The sequence below is a fragment of the Garra rufa genome, chromosome 1 (genome assembly GCF_049309525.1).
Source record: "Garra rufa chromosome 1, GarRuf1.0, whole genome shotgun sequence".
In the NCBI taxonomy this organism is placed as follows: Eukaryota; Metazoa; Chordata; class Actinopteri; order Cypriniformes; family Cyprinidae; genus Garra; species Garra rufa.
In genome coordinates, this window is record NC_133361.1 from 39216914 (window position 1) to 39239738 (window position 22825).

At 36.3% G+C, this 22825-nt stretch overlaps 2 protein-coding genes and 1 long non-coding RNA gene across 3 annotated transcripts in view; 1 reads left to right on the forward strand and 2 right to left on the reverse strand.

Annotated features, from left to right (window-relative positions):
• Positions 1 to 1340, forward strand: part of LOC141331238 (uncharacterized) — a 3632-nt gene extending 2292 nt beyond the window's left edge. Inside the window, exon 3 of the long non-coding RNA XR_012355251.1 lies at positions 646 to 1340. This is a non-coding gene — a long non-coding RNA (uncharacterized lncRNA). The remainder of the gene's footprint in view (positions 1 to 645) is intronic.
• prr14 (proline rich 14) lies at positions 1188 to 15699 on the reverse strand. The gene is made up of 8 exons (XM_073836150.1): positions 15574 to 15699; positions 12756 to 12894; positions 9168 to 9211; positions 6563 to 9079; positions 6242 to 6389; positions 4291 to 4400; positions 4124 to 4192; positions 1188 to 2542 (listed from the first exon to the last, which is right to left on the reverse strand). Exons 2-8 carry the CDS (start codon positions 12774 to 12776, stop codon positions 2230 to 2232), a joined length of 3222 nt encoding a protein of 1073 aa, XP_073692251.1. The 5' UTR covers positions 12777 to 12894; positions 15574 to 15699; the 3' UTR covers positions 1188 to 2229.
• Positions 15700 to 16070: 371 nt separating this feature from the next.
• On the reverse strand, positions 16071 to 22788 carry cd2bp2 (CD2 (cytoplasmic tail) binding protein 2). Its single transcript, XM_073840056.1, has 7 exons — positions 22655 to 22788; positions 21838 to 21910; positions 21610 to 21739; positions 20966 to 21123; positions 19380 to 19941; positions 19108 to 19193; positions 16071 to 16356 (listed from the first exon to the last, which is right to left on the reverse strand). Exons 2-7 carry the CDS (start codon positions 21907 to 21909, stop codon positions 16246 to 16248), a joined length of 1119 nt encoding a protein of 372 aa, XP_073696157.1. The 5' UTR covers position 21910; positions 22655 to 22788; the 3' UTR covers positions 16071 to 16245.
• Positions 22789 to 22825: the final 37 nt, after the last annotated feature.

Genomic DNA, 22825 nt, shown 5'->3' on the forward strand with positions numbered 1-22825 from the left:
CTCGGTCATCCATTCAGGTTGTAGCAGTATTTGACGGTTGAGAGGCAGTGGGCGTGGTTTCAGCTTCGACAGCAAACACGCCCCTGCCGATTAATTTTTTTCTAATTTTTGATGCCTTATTTTATTTACTTGGCGGTTTTTTATCATTCAAATTTGGCTGGGTGGTTAATAACATTTTTCTGCGGCATGACAAACAGAACATATTTAAAATTGATTTACACCGAGTTTGCTCTAGTAGGCTTAGGTCAATTTCTTACTTATTAACCGTTATTGTTTTTATACCCTTAAGAAAATTGTAGTAAAAGTGTAGTAACTTACCATTTGTATAACCAGTTTTACTACAAATTGCCTACCATAGTTAAATTGTGTTTAGTGTCACAAAACCATGGTTAATATGTGGTTACCATGGTTTTATTTGTGTTTAAACCAAGGGTATATTGTTCAGCTATTCAACGAACTTAAAAAGACACTCACCTGAGATCTGTTGCCAGTAACAGATATTGTTGTCAAAGACGAGACAAGGAAACAAAAGAGTACCATGAAACTTAATAACTGCAGTCAGAGCTGAAAGAAACATATGCATGCACTAATATAATCGAAGAACCTAAAAAATGGCAATCTGACACCTTTTCTTATGCTTTTCAGGCTCGAGAGACAAGAAAAAGACTTCAAAATGAAAATACACAAGAGACACAAGAGAAGGTTCAGAAATACTCTAAAAAGGCGTGCAGATGGGGAGTTGGGTCCATTGTAGCCTGGGTGGTTTTAATTCTCATCTTTCCATTGCTGCTGGGACTTCTCTCCTATGTTATAACCTTCATAGATTGACACTGCAGAAGCTACAGTTAAATGAGCAACCAGAACAAATGAACTGTCAGAGTGCAGAAACAGACTGCATGTAGACTATCCAAAAATGTAACCTGATGACAATAGGTTGGTCAGCAATGGTCATGTTTGGTCAGTCCACAACTTCCTACCTATAATATAAGAGGGTTCAACGGCTCATCATAATTTGCTTACTTTTTGGTAGTAACAAAACGTATTGGATTACATTATTGATCTAATTAAATGGCTGCAATTGCACCAATGCAGGCAGTTAAAAACGGTACAGCAACTTTCAGGAATTTGTTACATGCATTAGATGGAGCCATGCATAAAACCATCAGCACTGTTCAGAGAAAAGCTACTTTTACACTTCAGCAAGCTGATTTTATTTATGCTCTTAATGTAAATCGGAAATGAAACATTGAGATACTCACAGAGAGCACAACAGTCAAATGTTGAGATATGGATGTGGTTACATTATTAACATTCTGTAAATAAGTTGTACTGTTTCAATACCTTGTGCTTTTGATGTTTTTGTACACTGCATGTATTTCAGACTTTGTAATAAAATGTGTAACAGTCAAAATGCACCTGTGAACTTCTTACAAACAACTTGACAGAATACAAAACACGGTTCAATCGTATTCTATTAGAAATACAGAACGCAGACATCTATACATATCAAACAATTTTACACACGAACCATTCAACATGTTCAAACACCACCAGCAGTATTATAAATCACTACATCAAAGATGAACAAAAGCCTGAATTAAATGAATGGACTATAGAGTACCTGAGTAAAAGCACAGAATGCATTGAAACCTTTAAATCCTTTATGCTTCTAGATAAGAAGCATAAAGCTTGATTTAATACTGAACAATGCAAACTTCTGTCTCACTGGTAACTCGCTGTATTCAATGCGGTCACTACAAAGGCCGTTGTTCATTCTCCTTTATAAAGAAACACACCAGCCATCCTGAGAGTGTATTTATAAGGCATTCATTTGAGAAGAAGATTAAATGTTTTAAAGGAGAGAATAGTTTGTGAGTGATCTGGCAACTCAGAGACACTTTCTGATACAGAGACGTGGTGAGCAGGAATTAGAGATATTTTAAACATACCACAGATTCATGTAAACAAGTGCTTTCTTTAAATTATTATACAAAACGGAACGGAGTTGTTTCTTGTTACATCAGACCAATCTACAAAATAAACACCATTACTTTGCAAAATATATAAAGCATGTGATGTAAGACCTTTACAGTACATTAGCAATCAAAAACTTTTTTTTGTACAGCTCTGCAAGTCTATATTTATTGTTGCTTTGATAAATGTACAGAAACTTTTAACATAATACACACAAAGCCCATTATTTGGTACAGAACAATCAAGACCTCGGACTCAGCCCGCAACCTGCTGAAGTGCCATCCAGGTGTCTAACTCCTCAAGCTTGGAGCAAAGGAGAGACTCAAGCTGCTGCAAGGTGAGGCCATCCTCCACTTTGGTAGAGACCCCGACACCTCGTCTGGTTCTACAGATACCGGTGTTCCTCTGGGCTCCACCCCCCGCCGTTACACCAACCAGAGGTTTCTTAGGCTTCCTGGCAACACCCAGTTCAGGGAATTCGACAAAGCGCTTTACCTTTTTTGGGCCCACGACCGCCTGAGTGCCGTCACGCCGGTTGAGAGGGACCTCAAATATGGTTTCCAAACGTCTGAAAAGAGTTTGATGAAATTTTCCTTATTGATCAGAATCTGAAAACCTAACAGGCATGCTCTTAAAAATGTAAGTCTTAAAGGGATAGTTCACCTAAATATGAAAATTCTGTCATCATTTACTTCCTTCATGTCGTTACAAACCCATTAAGATTTGAAACACAGATTAGATTAGAAACCTGAGAGATTTCTGTCCTCCCTCAATTGAAGAAGATCCAAAAAGGTCATAAAGGTGTCATAAAATGAATCCATATGAATTGTATGGTTTAATCCAAGTCTTGTAAACAGATACAGATTTATTTTAGGATTTTATTTACATATAAACACACATCCATAGATCATATCACACAGCATATGGTAAACACAGAAGCACAACTTGTTTGTATCACATGTAAGAACAAATCTCGTTGGTTCTTGTATGTCAAGCATGCATGTTTGAGCTTCCTTACCATGTGATATGCTCTATGTATTTGTATTGATCATTGTTTACACTGAAAACCAAAATTAAATCTGTTCACCATATAAGGTGATCGTATCTTCATAAGTCATAAGAGGAAACAACCTGATTCATATGGTTTCGTTTTACAATGTCATTTTGACCCGTTTGGATTTTCTATGGTTTGCTTATTCTGAACTTTCAATGGAGGGACAGACCTTTTAGGTTTAAAAATGTAAAAAATATATCTCTTATTTAGTTTTTTTCCCATGAATATACCTCATTCTTATGGGTTTCCAAAAAACCTTCATTCATCTTCTATTTTGTTTAAATAGTACATGTGACAGCAGTGGTTCAAAACTGTAATACAAACACAAAAATAACTTCATTCAACAATTTCTTCTCTTCCATGACAGTCATGAAAGCGCTGTGCCTTGTTTACAATGAGAGGAATGCACACGCATGTGTCCTGATACCCTTGTGAACACACATTGAACACTGACACGGAAGAGAAGAATGAATAAAGTCATTATTTTTGTTTTCTTTGCATACAAAAAGTATTCTTGTAGCTTCATAACATTACGATCGAAACACTGCTGTCATTTAAATGGTGTCCTTGCTACCTTTCTTGGCCTTGAATGTGTCAGTTGCATTGCTGTCTATGCAGGGTCAGAAAGCTCTTGGATTTCATCAAAAATATCTTAAATTGTGTTCTAAAGATGAATGAAGGTCTTATGGTTTTGGAACGACATGAGGGAGAGTAATTAATGACAGTTTTTTATTTTTGGGTTCAAATAAAACAAAACTGGCACTAGCCCACATTTTTACTTTGGCAGTATAAGAACACATTTATGGCTTTAGAGTTGCACTAAAAAGGCACTAAAACTGTGCTATTGGGATATTCTATCTGCCCCTAATGTCTGTAAATACCAGAAATCCTGAAGGTGAGTTACAATAGTAAATAAAGACATGATAATAAAATCAATGAAAGCAACCAGTCTGAAAGGAGTGCCAAACACTTCGTTATTTATCTTCAATTTTCTGTCAGTTTGATTACTGAATGTACGGAGAACCAATTATTAGGTTGATAAATGGATGAGTAACTCAATTATCCAGAAAATGAATCATTTAGAAAATGTCTCACCCATCAGGAGGTTTGCTGAAGTTTTTGTTTGTGTAGATTTCCTCCAAACTGAAATCCTTCTTCTTTATTCTGTAAAACACAAAACAAGAAATAAATCTTTGCTGTGATAAAGTACAGATACACAAACAGATATGACCAAGCCCATAACCTTGTCTATGCATACACACCTGATAACCTTAGGAAGGCCCATAGGGGTGAGATTATTCTGAGGCTTTGGAATCTTTTTACGGATACGAATAGAGGACACCTTTCCTCGCTGACCATCCTTGATGTCCGTCTGTTTACACAGAGAATGAAGATGCAATTAGGATTAAATATTAATTCACTTCCAGAATAAAAAATTCCTGATGATTTACTCCCCCTCCCCCCCATTTTTCAACATATAGTAGACTTTAAAGGGATAGTTCACCCAAAAATTATAATTTGATGTTTATTTGCTTACCCCCAGGGCATCCAAGATGTAGGTGACTTTGTTTCCTCAGCAGAACACAAACGAAGATTTTTAACAAAAACGGGTGCAGTCTGTCAGTCAAATAATGGCAGTCAATTGTTACCAAATCTTTAGAGGAAAGAAAAACATACACAGACAAATCCAAATTACACCCTGCGGCTCGTGACGATACATTGATGTCCTAAGACACGAAACGATCGGTTTTTGTGAGAAACTGAACAGTATTTATATCATTTTTTACCTTTGATACACAGCCACGTCCATCTGTCCTGAGCACGAATTTAGCTTTCGGCTCGTTACATGTGTATGTGCTCTGGCATAGAACACGTAAACGCCGGAAGCGATCTGTCGCATGTATACGACACTCATTGTTTACACAGTGCACACAGACTGTGGGTATAGCGGCTATTCAAAATGGTAATTACTTGCGCTTATCCTGATTGTTCAAACCGATTTAAAGCTAAAAGATTACATTTGCTTGCGCAAACTCATCCGGGACTTTTCACTGATTTCCCCTTCCGGTGTTTGCGTATTCTACGCCAGAGCACGTTCACATGTCACGAGCCGGATGAAAAGCTCATGCTCAGGACAGATGGACGTGGCTGTGTATCAAAGGTAAAAAATTATATAAATACTGTTCAGTTTCTCACAAAAAACGATCGTTTTGTATCTTAGGACATCAATGTATCGTCACGAGCCGCAGGGTGTAATTTGGATTTGTCTGTGTATGTTTTTGCTTACTTTTAAAGGTTTGGTGCCCATCCACCTCTATTATTTGGCTGGCAGACTGCACTGGTTTTTGTTAAAAATCTTCGTTTGTGTTCTACTGAGGAAACAAAGTCACCTACATCTTGGATGCCCTGGGGGTAAGCAGATAAACATCAAATTTTCATTTTTGGGTGAACTATCCCTTTAATGGTGGCAAATGGGTTGAAGGTCCAAATTGCAGTTTCAGTGCAGCTTTAAAGGGCTCTACATGATCCCTGCTGAGAAATAAGGGTCCTATCTGGTATTATTTTCTAAAAAAAAATTAAAACTTATATACTTTTTAACCTCAAATGCTTGTTTTGCACTAGCTCAACTTTACACACATTACATAATCACATTAGAAATCATCACACATGGTTAGTTCTTCGTCTGTGTACTTTGGTTCTAAAAGTTAGAACTTCAACTTAAAAATCGTCCGACATCATGTTTTACCTTTTTTTTGGTAAAGGGCGTTTAACTTTCTTTGCATGTTTAATTTGTAAACACTGGGTCGGTACTTCCGCCTACGTCATGCGTGATCTTTCCAACATGGCTACGTAATGCGTGAAGTGAAGCTAGTGCAAGATGAGCATTTGTAGTTAAAAAGTATATAAATTAGAATTTTTTTTAGAAAATGGCCAATCGTTTCACTGGATAGGACACTTACTCCTTGGCTGGGATCATGTAGAGCCCTTTGAAGCTGCATTGAAACTGCAATCTTTCACCCGTTGGCCACCATTGAAGTCCACTATTTGGAGAAAATCCTGGAATGTTTTCCTCAAAAACCTTAATTTCTTTTCGACTGAATGACATTGGGAGTCAGTAAATTATCACAATTTTTTTATTCTGAAAGCGAACTAATCCTTTAAGAAAAATGATGCAGCTTAGTCGATAAACCAAAGTTAAGAGAAAACCCCCACCTTGATTTCAGAGTCTGATAATGCTTTCTCCTCCGAGATAGCCGCAGAGAGTTTAAGGTCAAAGTTGGATCTCTCTTCATCTATTGACTCCTCGCACTCCATCTGAAGCACCCGACTGTCTCCTTCCAAAGAACTTTGTGAAAACGCACTTGAGGGAAAGAAAAAGTAGGATTTTAACTACTGACTTGCATCTTTTTTGGGAAAATGTCTGACTTTTTTTTTTTGAAGATATCTGAGATCATTAACATGCTAGATTATACAATAATAGGTAATAAAAAGCATGTATACTCAGATAGGGAGGCTGGGAATTTGTTAAATTACCTGCAGAGTGATGACACAGAGGCGGAAGGTGTCTCAGGGCTGGGAGTGACAGAGGAAGGGCTGGATAAAGCATGACAAGACGTGAGGGTGGAACTAAAGAGGGGACTGAAGGAGGACGGTGATGATGATGCTGCGACAAAACTGGAGGCAGCTGAAACGCTGCCAGTGCTGGTGTCGCCAACATGACTACGCCCTTGGCTTGAGCTTTTAGACAAGAATGCCAAATGACTGGACAAAAAACATGAGGCAAGGGCTGTGAGGGAGGTGGAGGGAGAATAAGGGGAAGAGGGGCACAAAGGGCTACCCCGACTAGAAGGGTACACCTCCTTACGGAGACACAACGGGGCAATTTCGCGCTCGATCTCCACACTGCAGACGGTGTGCCGGCGAGTGCGCTTGGATGGAGAGTGAGGGTGGATGGGGAGCGGAGCGGGTGAGCTCTTTCTGCTGGGTGAGGTAGTGCTGTTGTCATGCGTGTGGGACCGGGGTAAATGAGAGTCACTGAATACTAGGGACGGAATTTCAGGGCAGGAGTAGCTGCGCAGGAGGCGGTTGTGACCGCTACCTGACAACGATACAACTGGAACGGTTTCCGACGCCTTTTCTCGGCTCTCTGCTTCATCCTTCCTTTTTGCAACGGAAACATCTTTTCTTCTTGGCCGGATTACATTCTTTGCGGGTCTGCTTAGTTTTCTTTCTGAACGCACCAGAGCTGTTGAACCAGGAGATAAAAGCTGTATTTCTTCTCCTGATTTCAGTTCAGAAATACATGGTTCCTCAACCACAATAACAGACTGTTCGCAGTGCAGTAGTGTTCTTTTTGAAGGTTGACTTGGTCCTGCTGGATCAACCACTGAAGTCACGCTGTATTCTTCAAACTTGTGCTTGGGTGTACGAATGCTTCTCCTCTGCAACGTATTACCTGTACTTTTAAAATGTCTTGTTTTCCGAGTTTCAATGGTCTTCTCAGACTCTTGTGGCTGCTGAAACTCGAAAGATTCTGATGGGCTATTCATGGTATTGTCAATCAGGACATTAGGGGTGCCATTTCGAGAGAATGTAGTATCAGAGGCATCATTTTCAATGCTAGAGGTCAGTAACGTCCTACATTTTACATTTTTTCTCGACCGACTTCTCATTGACTTGTTCTGTTCCATTTGATCTGACGTCTCAACTGAATTTTGCATCTCAACATGTGCAACATTAGCACTGACAGGCACATTTGAGTCTTGGAGTGGCTGCTTTGTAGAAACCCCTTTCCTCTTTTTTCTAACCTGAACAAATGTTTCTTCCACCTGGTTTATTTCCAGAGTCATGATATTGTTTTTGACATTTTTACTTCTCAGAGGTCTTCCCTCTTTAGCATTCAGCAAATCACATTTTTCTCTTCCTTGTAGGTGTTTCTTTGACTGAGGAGCTTCTCTGCATCTCTTTGGCCTCACTTCCCTGAGAGAAGTGGTCGTTGGAAGGTCTGATACTTCAGCCGAGTGCTGCATCCACTCCATACTGTTTTCAGATGGTGATTCCTTCATCTCCACATCCAGAGTCTTTGATCTGGTCACAAAAGTGGCCAGTTCAGCTGACCCTGACAGGTATTTCTTTCTAGGGCTTTTCCTGATGGCCATACGTGACAACGATTCTTCGCTGCAAGCTGTGCTTGTGCCTTTATCTATCACATCAAAATCAGAGGAAGTGCTATAAGAGGAGACTCCAGGATCAGGCTTGTTTGTGCTACTGTCAGACTCTGGTTTCAACAGGTTTGATTCTGAAAAGTAAGACTCACGACTATGTCCACAGGCTGTGTGACTGCTACGGGTCTGTCTCTCACCTGACAGACGATGCAAAACAACCAGCGCATCCATCTGAACATTGGCTTGACTAGACATACACATGGCACCTGCAGAATTCAAAAGTTTGTCTGTGGACAGATTTGGTCTAGTCCTGAGGAAAGAGCTCCGTGCTCTACAAGGACTGGGATCACGTGTCCCATCTTGAAGGACAGCTTGTGACTGGCTTGAAGGACGGTCTATCTGATTTTCTTCATTTGGTGAAACCTTGTTGTGCTTTTCAATGTGATCCAATACTGGTTCGTGGTTGTTACAAAAATTCAGCCTCTGTGCAACTCTGTGGCGCTTTGAAGCAGTGCTGCACTGCACCTTTTCTGAAGAAGGCCTTTTTGGAAACAATCCATTTCTACATTTATCAGTCTCCTCAGCCTCCTCAGTCCGGGTTGAATTTTCAACATTAGTCTGTTCATGCTGATCAGGAAGTGCGATTAAGGATAGAGTCTCACTGGACTTGAAAAGCCGAACAGGGCTCATGACAATCTCAGTAAAGCTAGCCATTTTGGATTTGAATGACTGCAGAAGTGGGCCAAACTCCCATCTTTTTATTGCTGAAGGGCCCTCTGGGGACTCCTTCTCCACTGGCTTCTGGTCATGGCTTTGCTCCTTTGCAAGGCTGCCATCTCCGAACTGTGAGCTCACACAGGGTGATACCAGTTTGTGGTTTTCATCTCTAAAATAAAGAAACAAAACACATTTAAAGCATGTTTGCTGGCTAAGGTTACAGATCCTAATTTTCCATCTGATCCAGCATCACTCACTCTGAATATTGCTCCTCCATCTCAGCTTCAACTCCAGAGCTGGTCTGAAAACAAGAAAAAAAGAGAAGTGATTAAGACAAATAGGTTTTGCAAGTATTTTAAAATTAAATTACTTGTTTATATACACTACCAGTCAAAAGTTTTTGAACAGTAAAAAAAAAACCTCTTCTGCTCAACAAGCCTGCATTTATTTGATTCAAAGTACAGCAAAAACAGTAAAATTTTGAAATATTTTACTATTTAAAATCAGAGTTTTCTATTTGAAAATATTTTAAAATGTAATTAATTCCTGTGGTTTCAAAGCTGAATGTTTAGCATCATTACTACAGTCACTTGCTGTACCTTGCTAAATAAAAGTATTAATTACTAATATCTCTTTACCAGAAAAAAATTAAACTTACTCCAAGCTTTTGAATAGTATGGTGCATAATGTTACAAAAGCTTTTTATTTAAGATAAATGCTGATCTTCGGATCTTTCCATTCTTTCTTTCTATTCATCATCCTGAAAAAAAATGTACTCAACTGATTTAAATATTGATAATAATAAAAAATGTTTCTTGAACAGCAAATCGGCATATTAGAATGATTTCTGAAAGATCGTGTAACACTGAGGACTGGAGTAATGATGCTAAAAATTTAGCTTTGATCACAGGAATAAATTACATTTTTAAATATATTTAAATGGAAAGCAGTTATTTTAAATAGTAAAAAAAAAATCTAAATGTACTGTTGTTGCTGATCTTCGGATGAAATAATTGCAGGCTTAGCAGAAGACACTTAAAAACACTAAAAATCTTACTGTTCAAAAACATTTGATTGGTAGTGTATATGTTAAAAATATTAACTATAAAAAACCTCAGAGACATTATAGTTTGATTTTGAAGCAAAAGATCACAAAAAAGATTAAGGTAAAAAGGTGTTTCTGATTAGAGTAACTACTCATCCTGTGAAGTATTTTGAACAAAAATCTTGTAGTTACTCACAAGTCACAACCCTTGCAAAGCTTCACTGGTGTGTAGTTATTGCTGAGCAATTGAGGATTAGGAGGCTAGGGTAGTTATTCATCAGGAACTATTATGGTAACTATTTAACTATTATTCATTTTCTTAAATTAAGTCAGAAATAACTGTAAAAGAAAATAAGCATACACCCTTCTTGGTTAATCAATATTCAGAGGGCTAATACCTTATTGTTAAAAACATATTTCATCATGGAGAAGAATAATAGAGGAGTTTTTTGGTAAACTGACATTTGCACTCAATATGAACAAAAACAAAAGTGCGTAACATCTGACGAAAATTCAAATAACTGAAGATTTCTGCTATATTTCTCATATTTGGGTTACATTTTTGCTTTTGTGTAATTCCAAATCAGTTTAGTTGATACTACATAACATAAATTATTTACAAGAGCTATGTTTACATCCAAAGTTAGCATATTGCATAAAACATTTGCAAATATAAAGCACTGTTTTCCATCCAATGAGTCAAAGTGAACAAATCATCACTTCCTGATAAAGTGACACTGAATATCACTAAGCAAAGTAGTAAAAGCCACTAAATATAATAACTTTCATATATATTAAAGGTACAATCTGTACCTGCTAACATTAGTTAAAAAAACAACTTGTGATTTTAATAATGGGTTAATAAATGCTGAAGTTAACCTTAATTGAGATTATCAAATGATGTAGAATTATTTCATCATTATTAGTTCATGTTAACTTATGTAGTTAATTAATGTTAGCTAATAAACCTTATTGTAAAATTACCATAATTACTTGCGGGTCAGCGTGAGCAGACTAAACACAGTAATAATAAATACAGTCATTGCTTTCAGAGGTGAATGTCATGTAAAACAGTTCTGGGAGGCAATTATACAGAAATACTTTGATGTCAAAGTTTTCTTGGGCATTTAAGAATGACCATGACAACATTTCAGATGCTGTGCAACACGATCGGTCCGCTGATGAGTCACATGACTTTTTTTGATATGCATGGAGGAATTCAATCGGTTAATGTGTTTCCATCTCTCATTACTGACATTAACCCATTTTGCACAAAAACAACCTTAAGCAAGCATAAAAACTTTTCTTGCAAAATCAAGGGTCTTTTTTCAGAAATGTAACATTTCTGTCACTCATTTCTGGCACGATACTTTGAAATGGGCTATCAAACAGGGTTGATAGAAACTAGTCTAGACTCATTCTTCCCACTGGTTTGCTCTTTTGTTTCTCAGGTGGTCATACAAGCACATGATTTGGTTGCACTTTTAACATAGTTTATAGTTATACGGTAATAAAAGTGGTTTCTTTATCATCAGTATTATTTGTGATTGGAATTTTGTGAGCGGGAGTTTCTTTTTTGCTGTATTATAAGGATGCTTTTACTTTCACTTTCAAATTTGCCATCTTGGTGTCACGTGTTAAAAGATAACTGCCAGACCCATACAATTAACAAATGGCCTGCGCTTACAGGAAGAAAAAGGTGGATATCAACTAATAAATTATAGAACGTTTAGCAAACACTGAGGAATCAAATTTAAAAAAATAAATAAATAAAAGAAAGCCTTCATAGCGTAACCTAAGCTAAACAGCAAAGATAACAGGCTTTTCAAAATGAAACTAACCTGGCTGTTGGTGACAGAGCTTACATGTTTTTTTTCCCAAGAAATCCAACATTTTCACCCTCTCTTCTCTAAAGCATAAAGTGAGGTAAACAGCAAAGATAACATGCTTTTCAAAATTTAAAAAAGAGAAGAAAAGTAAAACTAAACTGGCTGTTGGTGCTTGCATGGGTTTTTCCCAAGAAAACCAACATGCTCACCTTCTCTGGTTTAGGGAGCAGTCTTTTTACTTTGCTTTCTCTTGAAAACTAAATCCTTCACCCGCCATCGTTTAGTATTTGCGTAATTTTTGCCACACACACCTTTGCACTCGTGCACTTTATAAAATCAGGCTGTACACTCGAAGCGGTCGCATCTCTTCCGTAATCAATGAAATTTGAATCCTGTTACAATGTGCTGCGGCTCTGCAGCCTGAGCTGTATGGAGCAGAGCAGACGCTTTGGGGCAGCACAGACCTGTGCACTCGCACAAATGTGACCACATCTAATTGTAACTCGCACTTTCTCAAAAACTGTTGATCTAGTCTCATGTGATCACAGAACCAGTGTGTTGACTAGTGGCAAAACTAAATCAATAAATTGCAAAATCACCTCTTTTGGATTTCACAACTCACCCAACTCAACTTTGGCTACACTTTTTTTTCCCCTTTTGCATTTTTTTTCACTGAATGGCTCACAAAGGTGTGCCACTGTTATTTCCATTGTGCCTGTCTTGCCTCCCTGACACTTTCATATGACTCTTATAACAGGAACACCTCGTGATTATGACGCATAATGCATCAGAGTGTTTTGTAATCTGTATGCAGTGAGCACCCTATTTTTGACTACATCTCCGTAACGTGTGACTTAATTAAGTTGTGACTTGCAATCTATAAAAAGTAGTAGTCAGTTAATTGTGTTGCAGTGAACAAGGAGAACAGTGAAAAAAGTGTTGAAGGATGACAAAAAACAATGTGAAATTACCATGCTGATTTTGTCTTTCATGATGATGAGCTCAAGTGTTGAGGTTGTGGTGACTGAGCCTCATTGTTGAGTCTCTTTTCTAGTCCTGTGATGCAGTCGACTCTTTTAGTTTGCCGCCCTTATTCCCAAAACATCACAACTGTGGAACAAGCAGGACATTGGTTAAACACTTCACTGACTGTTTACAATGATACATTTACTAAGCTTTTTTTCAGCACTTATTTAATAAACACAAGCTACGCATGAACAAAAGGATAGAAAAAGGTTCAACTAAATTATAGCATATATAAATTAGTTATGGGTTAAACTGGTTTATATACATAATTGTCTCATTAACTACATATCCCCTGCAGGAACTGGTACAAACATTGACTATTTCATGCAATAATAAATACAGGAAGGTGGAAACTGAAGTTTGAGGGTAAACAGTGTGCAGTTTAAAGCCAAATGGCAAATTATATAAGAGTTCTAATCTACATATTAAGTTTAAACTTTAAGTTATTAGGAAATAATAAATGCCTGTTAGACAATACTTAAACAACTGCTCTTTAATATTTCCTAGTCTAAAAAAAAAAAAAAAACACAATTCCTGATTGAATAATGAGAAAGATAGTGATTAAATAAATTATTAAATGGATAAAAAAAAAAATTATGTCATTTTACTTATAGTACACGTGTATACTTATATATATCCTATATTGTTCCAAACCTGTATGACCGTCTTTCATTAGTGGAACATAAAAGAAATTATTTTGAAGAATACTGACAACCAAACAACAACATAGCCCACTGACTTTCAGTGTATGGATGAAAAAAAAAACACTTAAATGTCAGTAAAGACATTTCTCAAAAGATCTCAATTTATGAAATATCAGACAGGTTTGGAATGACACAAAGGTGAAGAAATTATGCTAAATATTTAAAAATATTTTGATTATCATTTTTCTGAACCTACATTGCATTTGGTACCAGTGTGAGAAGTATGTAGTAGTATAACTTTATTGTAGTATTGTAATAATAACATTACATGCTTGTATATGTTTTATTTAGTTACATCACATAGAAAAATATACACTACCAGTCAAAGTTTTTTGAACAGTACGAAGTCTCTTTTGCTCACAAAGCCTGGAGTTATTTGATCCAAAGTACAGATACTGTTAACTTGTATAATATAATTGCATATATTTTATATTTATTCCTGTGATTTCAAAGCTGACTTTTTAGCATCATTAATCCAGTCACATGATCCTTCAGAAATCATTCTAATATTCTGATTTGCTGCTCAAAAAAACATTTATTATTATTATTATTATGAAGTTTTTTTTATGAATAGAAAGTTCAAAAGAACAGCAATTTTTAATAGAAATCTTTTGTACCATTACTCATGTCTTTATCATCACTTTAAAAAATGTAAAGCATCCTTGCTAAAAAAAAATATTAATTTCTATAATTTATTTCCCAAATAAAAAAAAAAGATTATACTGACTTCAAGCTTTTGAATTGTATGTTACAAAAGCTTTTTATTCCAGATAAATGCTGATCTTGGGATCTTTCTATTAATCCAAAAATCCTGAAAACAAACACACAACTGTTTAAAATATTGCTAATAATAATAATAAAGGTTTCTTGAACAGCAAATCAGCATATTAGAATGCTTTCTGAAGGATCATGTGACTGGATTAAATATTCTAAAAATTTAACTTTGAGATCACAGGAATAAATTACATTTTAAAATATATTCACACAAAAAACAGTTGTTTTAAATAGTGAAAAATATTTCAAAAACAAATAAATGCAAGCTTGGTATGCATATCAAAAACTTTTGACTGGTAGTGTACTGTGTGTGTGTGTGTGTGTGTGTGTGTGTGTGTGTGTGTGTGTGTGTGTGTGTGTATATGTATGTATGTATGTATGTATATATATATATATAATCTTATCAAATCTACTCATTCACGACCACTGAATGATGTAAAAACAGGTGTAAGGTTGTGAATACACCAGTACTAAATCGCATGTAAGCTTTTATTTCATCTGCTGAATTATCAGTCTCCCATTGAGCAATACGACAAATCAACACAACAAATGTGTAGCAAAAATACTATTAATAATAATAATAAATCTTACTCGAAAATAAATCGAAAACAAAACCCTTTCATTAGCTGTCACAAACTGATGCTGTGCACGGTGTGAATATAATATTGTCGGTATTTGATTCAATACATTTTTGTTGCCAGGGACACACATTTACTAATATTTGAGAAAATAATGATTCACTTACAAACTACACATGCATTACACTGCGTTTAAAAGCGGTAGAATTTGTTATTTAATATTTTGCTTTGAGATCAAACTTAGCATATAATAATTTTTTTAACAGAAGTATTAGACGTTTCCTCGTCGTTTTAATGTGTTATAGTTAACCGTGCGGTTAACCGAGTCGACATTCAGCACTACTGTACCGAGAAGAGATCAAACAACAGCAGTCTCGTATCTCAGACATAACGTTACACTTGAGCGGAAAAACAAACCATAACCGCAGTCAGATTCCCAGCTAAATTCTCAAAAAACAAAAGATGAAGCCATAATAATTCTTCGGGAGTTACAGTCATTAAATATGCCGCTCGGCAGTCGCTTTATTAGAAATGTAAGTTTGCAGACACTGGTGTGATTTTGTGTACGTCGTCGACGTAAATTGCGGCTAACTGAGCTATGCTGCTATCTACGCACAAACCCGACAAACACACTCTATTAAAAGGGTATTTTACTCTCTTGCACTTCAGACACAGATGTAAACGATATAAACAAACTGCACACTAACCTAAAATCGTTTGAGGGGAAACATGCGGTGAGGCTGTGAATGCATCTCCTTTAGGCGTTGTTTCTAAAACACCGATGTTTGTGTGACATTTCCATGCCGGACGGCGCCCGAGTTTCACCATTGCGCTGACTGTTCAGACCTATCATTCGGCGCGAGTGTGTTCCCGGTCTGACAAAGAACCAATCAGAACCTCGCAAAGTATGAGAATGTCCCGCCCCTCGTGTAAATTCTAACATTCCAGCCAATTAGAAATGAGTAGCGTCAACGCGCTGGCCAATTGGGTTTCAGGAGGGAGAAATGCAACCAATTGCGAGGCCACAAACATCCGTCTTTGTCCCTATGTGAACTTCAAAGCTTTTATTAGCTTATGAAGAGCCCCGGGGTTTGTGTGTTCAATCTCGCGTGTAACAAAAATAGCGGCACTCTTAAAAACTGTAAGTCTAGTAAACATGTATGAGTCAGAATAGCTGTAACATTAGCCAGAACACGAGGTTGGGTCCAGCCATAAAGTCTTTATTTTAAAACACATCATGTATCAAACACAGGTGCACATACTAGTGTATGTGTGTATATATGTATGACAGTTATTGAAGAGTAAACAATTATTTAGAGAAGCCCTCTCAGATGGGCAGAAGAAATCAAATAAAACCAGCAATGTAATTCATCAACAGATCATGTATAAAGTTCAAAGTCTATTCTCTTTGAGTTGTAGAACGGGGAACCTTCCTGGTCAATCCTCCTGCAGTACACTCCGTCCTTGAAGTAGCCCTCGTCCACCCAGTCCTGGAATAAAAGAAATGGCGATATTTAATACAGTTCGTTTGTTCAAAATGCTTGAATGTTCACAAAAAAAAAGATTAAAAAAAACTGAGAAAGACTTTGTCCTTGATATAATCAAAACTACTGTGACATAAATGGAAAAAATAAGAATTTGCTCAATGGTGATGTAATTTTTTGCCACTAGAAGCTCCAAACAGAAATGCAAAAATGCTTTTCAAATCATTTCCAAACCACTTTTCCCCATCTACTACTAACCGCCACTGATTAAGTCAATGCCTATGTCAGACAACTCCAAAAAGAAGCAATTTTTGAATATTTTGTTATATATTTTTTAAATAGTGTGTGTGTATATGTATGCTACTAGTGTAGTAAAAAAAAATATGTTTTTTAAATTGGTCTCTTCTGCTCACTAAGCCTGCATTTATTTGATCCAAAATACAGCAAAAGCAATAATATTGTGAAATACTATGTAATTTAAATGTAATTTATACCTGTGATTTCAAAGCTGAATTTTTAGCATTATTTTATTAATAAAATTAATACTTTTATTCAACAAGGATGCTTTAAATTGATCAAGTGATGATAAAGACATTTATAATGTTGCAAAAGATTTATATGTAATAAAAAACCTGAAAAAAATCCACTCAGCAGAGAATATTAGAATGATTTCTGAAGGATCATGTGACATTGAAGCGTGGAGTAATGTAAAAACTGGAGTTGATGCAAAGAAAATGTAGCTTTGAAATCACAAGAATAAATAACATTTTAATATATTATATATATAGTTATTTAACAGAAGTTATTTTAAATAGTAAAATAATTCCAGAATTGTATTGTTTTTGCTGTACTTTGGATCAAATAAATGCAAGCTTGGTGAGCAGAAGAGACTTCTTTAAAAAACTTAAAAAATCTTACTGTTCAAAAACTTTTGACTGGTAGCGTATGTGTGTGTGTGTGTGTGTGTGTATATATATATATATAGTGTATATATATATATATATATATATATACTAGTTACTCCCCATACAGTGTTGGGGAGTAACTAGTTACATGTAACGGCGTTACGTAATTTAATTACAAAATAAATGTAACAGTAATTCGTTACAGTTACTTAGAAAAATGTGTAATTAAATTACAGTTACTTATGAAAATGTTAAAGATTACAAATGGGGTTACATCTAAATTCTTTAAAAATCTGGGATATGTTGAATAATATTAATCTGTTGCTTTGCCTGTTTTTGATATGCACGACGCCTTCTGCTAAGGCCATTTATTAAAGCGGTGCTATTCTGATGCTTTTGATTGGTTTGAATTTGCGGTGCACCACGTCTGCCAATTAGGTAAATCCTCTTTGTCAGCGCGTTCATCGTCCTCTTTGTGTACTCGAGACCAATATTAAAAACATTCATAACAAATTAGCTAGCCTGCTAGCTGCCTTTACCAGACACACTTGTATTTATGAACCCTTTCACAAAAAAATATCGCATTTTTTCTCCTTGAATAAGGTTGGTAATGTCAGATCTAACTTGCGATTTTATCACATTTACCCATTTTAATTTTGAGTGTCATTTGTAAAGTCAGTGTTTACACTACTGCGTGATTTTCAGCTGAAACGTGACTAATGATTTGAAGGATGAAAATCCGCTGCAGTTTAGTTTATTTTCGAATAATATAGATCTATTTTTCTCAAGGGCTTGAAACTTTTCTCTATAATGATCGATGTTGACCTAACGTGCCACCTAGTGGACAAATCTCTCAATTAGTTTGTCTCATTTTGTCTTGCAAAATCGAGCTATCATCTAGTGAAGCACCCCAGTTGGTCACTGAATCTAAGCAGTGTTTTAGATTAAATGTAACTTTATTTAAAACAATAAAAAAAAAAAAAAACAATACCATGGATTTTATGACACAGCTACAATGATGGAGTCTGTTTGGATTTGGCAGTATCTACTCTAAAATCTATTCTTTCTTCTGTTAGTTAGAAATAATTATTAGCCCTGTATGGTATAATGATTTCCCTTCACAAATAGTCGGGAAAAAAAATAATAGTATGCAGATTTTTACTATTTTTTATTATATCAGTAAGAAGAAAAAAACTTGTTTTTACTACATTATTATAATCTAGAATTGTGTTTTCTCTTAAATATAACTAAAAATAATTATCTATTTTAAATAGATATTTAAAGAAATCTTTTTTAAGATTTAAGTTTTTCAAGGCATTGTTACTTGCCAGTGTGTCCTGTCATAGCTATGCACAATTTTGATTTTGTAAAAACAGTAAACTATTTTTTTTTTTGTTATAAGGTCTGGTTTTGTGATGGCTGTACTTTAAAATTAAATTAATATAATCTTAATTCAAGTGATGAAAGATTTTGAAATTCTAACAGTAAACTACTGTAAGGTCACACCTGCTTGGTATAAATGCTTGAAAATGATTTAGTTGAAAATATCCATTAGAAACTTAAAAGTAATCAAAAAGTAATCAGATGTAATCAGTTACTTTACTTTTCTAAAGTAATTGAAAAGGTACACTACTTATTACATTTTAAATAGGGTAATTTGTAATCTGTAATCTATTACATTTCCAAAGTAACCTCCCCAACACTGTATATATGTATATATATATAAAAGTATATACATGCACACACACACACACACACACACACACACACAACACACATTTGAGCAATAAAAAAATATTTCAATTACTTCTGCAAATTAAAGTTTCATATTAAAGCTCTGATAATGTCTTACCTGCATCTGTTGGCTGCTGAAGGGCCCATAGAGCTCAGAGTTTTGCTCATTGTCCCATTTGTACTCCCACATGACCCCATCACTCACTAGAGAGAAGCACATATCACACGACTTATTACTAAGGGGTCAGCCATGAATCAAACAATCATAAAAGCTGACTGCCAATAAAATTCAGTACTCATTATCTGACAAAAAAGCTGCTACACTACTACAAATAAAAGTTCAACTTTAAATTGTATCTAATCATGTTGCATCTTTGTCCAATCACTCACCTTTGCTGTTGTCTTCATCCTCACCATGCTTCTCATCAAAGTTGTCACCGAACATGTCTAGCTCATCTTTTTCTTCTTCATCCCCTAGCGTTTTGGCTGCCTTTCCTTTAGTCAACCCCTTTAGCTTGTAGGCCAGTTTTTCATAAGTCTGCTGATAAATTTCAAACTCTCCGATCCCCACCAGTCTGTCCGCCAATGCTGTCAGTTTGTCCAGTTTATCAGCGTCTCTGTTCGAAGTCTCTTTTTTCTCCTCCTCTCCTTCTCTCAGTCTCCCTTTCTTCTTCTGTCTTCCAAGACCGCCAAGTCTTCTCAGAGCAGCAGCCACTGTTTCTCCAGGTAGCATTAGCTCAATGATAGCTTCTGTAAGTTGATGATGGCTGTATGTAGCCAGAGGGTCTTCTGCGGGTCCTTTCTCTTCTTCTTCCTCCTCATCTTCCTCACCGTCTTTCCGTTCCTCCTCACGTTTTATCTCCTCTTCTGCTTCGTCCTCATCGCCAATTCTTCTCTTCCGCTTAGCTGCTAGACCTTTCTTCTTTTTCACAGGCTGCTCTTTTATCTTTACCTGTGTGAAGAGATAGTGTGTTTGAGGAAAACATTTAGCAAATATTTGAACTTTAAAGGGAGCCCTGGGTATTAAGACTCATATGGCTTAATATAATGTAAATTATGTCTCTAAAATATATAGCGGAAAACCTATGAAAGATTTACATAATTTGAAAAAATTCACATCATTTCATACATATTTTGGATTATGGGGGGTGCCATTATTTTGATGACATGAAATGGTTGCACTCAGTGAGCTACTGGCACTACCTGTTGTGATTTTTACCACAACACAACTCAGAATAAGCAACTTGAAAAATAAAATATTAATACGATGCCACATTGTGCAGCTTTTGGTTGTAATTTTTAGTCGAAGGGCAACAAGAGAAGCGATGTAAGTCTTCACTGCTTTCCTAGTGAGAAGAAGAGGAGAAAAGAATGGGAAGCCTGTGGACGAATAAAACTTCCTAAAGACCCACGTCTTTGTTCTCTCCACTTTAGCTCTGATGCCTTTAAGGCTTTTAATAGACCACAGCTACTGAAAGAGCTTACAAACATTGTAAACATACCAATGCTTGTCTAGATGCTGCAGCTACAAAAGGAGATTTTCAGAGCGGATTTCACGTAATATCAAGGGGCGTTAAGATCTTTGTGGGGAAAAATCGATGGTACAGCATTTGGTGTAAGCCTATGCTTATATCCATCGCCACCTATAAGCTCTTTCAGTAGCTGTGGTCATCGTTTTCCGAGTTGTGTATTTAAAGTTGTGTTGCAGTAAAAATCGCAACAGGTAACACCATTAGCTTACCAAGTGCAACCATTTTATGTAATTAAAATAATGGCGCCCCCCATAGTCCAAAATATGTACATAACATTGTGGATTTTTTAAATAACGTAAATATTTCACGGGTTTTCTACTGCATATTTCAGTAAGAGACATCATTTGTTATATTAGGCAATACAAGTCTTAATACCCAGGGTTCCCTTAAAGCTTAAACTTAGATCATCAACCATTTTTTTGAAATTCATGCACTAAAATGTACCCAGTCGATATTGTCCAGCCAGTTGTCTCTGATTTCTTCCTCTTTGTTGACAAAATAGTTTCCCTCCGAATCAAAGTATCCCTCCTGCATTTCCTCGTCGAGATTGAAAGGGGTGATTCGTACACCCTCATCATAGTCAATGGTTGCCGTTTCCTGACCTGTAAACACAAAGAATGTGTAAGGCAAATATAGAGGGTTTGCGTCTACGTCACATTTTGGTCAGTTACCCGGATGCGCGGCCATTGTGGCGATACTCGGATGTAAACAGCAGCGGATTGCATGGTTAATGTACTACTGAAGACATTGTTCTACTAATTTATGCAGTATAAACCATGGAAAAAAAGTGTGGAAGCTGCTAAATCATATAGAGCAGGACTTAGTAAGCAGGAAAGGTTGGTCCATGAGTTCCATTCAGTTCAATGGCATTGTTTATGTTCAGTGCCGGCTTTCGCTTTGATGACATAACGTGAACACTCTATATTTTAAGTAATGTGAATAAAATACAAGCAAATCTAGTGTTTTTGTCAGATTTTTGGAGCCTATATCTAACAGCAGGCACTACAAAGGTCTAGAGGAAAATTAAAAAAGTGAAAAAAACATTCTGCAATGTGCATAAAATTAAGAGGCCAAATTATTATTCAGACCTTCTACGTCGTCATTGGCAAGGATGTCATATTTGCTGTTTTCTCTATCCTCTCCTTCATCTTCCTCATCACTGTCCAAAGAGTGTTTCTCCTTAAATCTGGATCCTGGGCCACTCACACCCTCAACAATCTGTAAAAAACAAATTGTGGACAAAGCACAACAGAGACCATGCATGCATGGTAATAACAGGACACTGTTATTTAAATATTAAGATTTAAGGAACTAACCTTCTTCTTTGGAACATCTTCCAAAGTAATCTCCCCATCTCCATCCTCAAACGTCACTTTCCTTTTCGACATGCTAAAAGAGACATAAGACATGACTACATGAGCCAACATTGAGCGCAACATTCAGTGACTTAATAGGAAACCGAACTAATAACAACTTTGTTAGGGTAGGACAATATTTGGTCGAGATACAACTATTTGAAAATCTGAGGGTTAAAAAAAATCAAAATATTGAGAAAATCACCTTTAGAGTTGTCCAAATGAAATTCTTAGCAATGCATATTACTAATCAAAAATTAAGTTTTGATATAACGTAGGAAATGTAAAAAAATTAATCTTTATGGAACATGATCTTTACTTAATATCCTAATGATTTTTGGCATAAAAGAAAAATCGATAATTTTGACCCATACAATGTATTTTTGGCTATTGCAACAAATATATCCAGGCTACTTATGACTGGTTTTGTGGTCCAGAGTCACATATCTGATTGCCTACATAGTAAACTCCATCTAAAATGAGATTTTAATGATTTAGGCATATATTTTACGCATACAGACAAAACCTCAATAATATATAATAACCTAACCAAACTAAATGAGCTCAAGTCACATTATTTACATCACTGCTGTGCTATGCAATGCTCCAGCTAATGCTGCGAGTGTCCGTAAGGAGCGTGTGCCAGCTAGCTAACGTAACGCTGTTTCAAAAGCCATGTAAAATAAACTTTAGCTCGACCTAGACGCACGCTTAACAGGCTGGTCAGCTGTAAACAAATACCAACAAGGTAAAAACACATAGTAAAATATTTAGTTACCTGGATGTTATTCTCCCCGCTGCGCCATTCAAGCAAACTAAAACCGGAACAACGTCATTCGTGAGATTCTGTCCGAATCTCTAGCTGTTGTGTCTCATTTGGAAGGCGGCGCCCTCCGGAGGTCATCCTCTGTAGGACGTGTATACGAAGTGTCCTTAACTTAGAACAAAA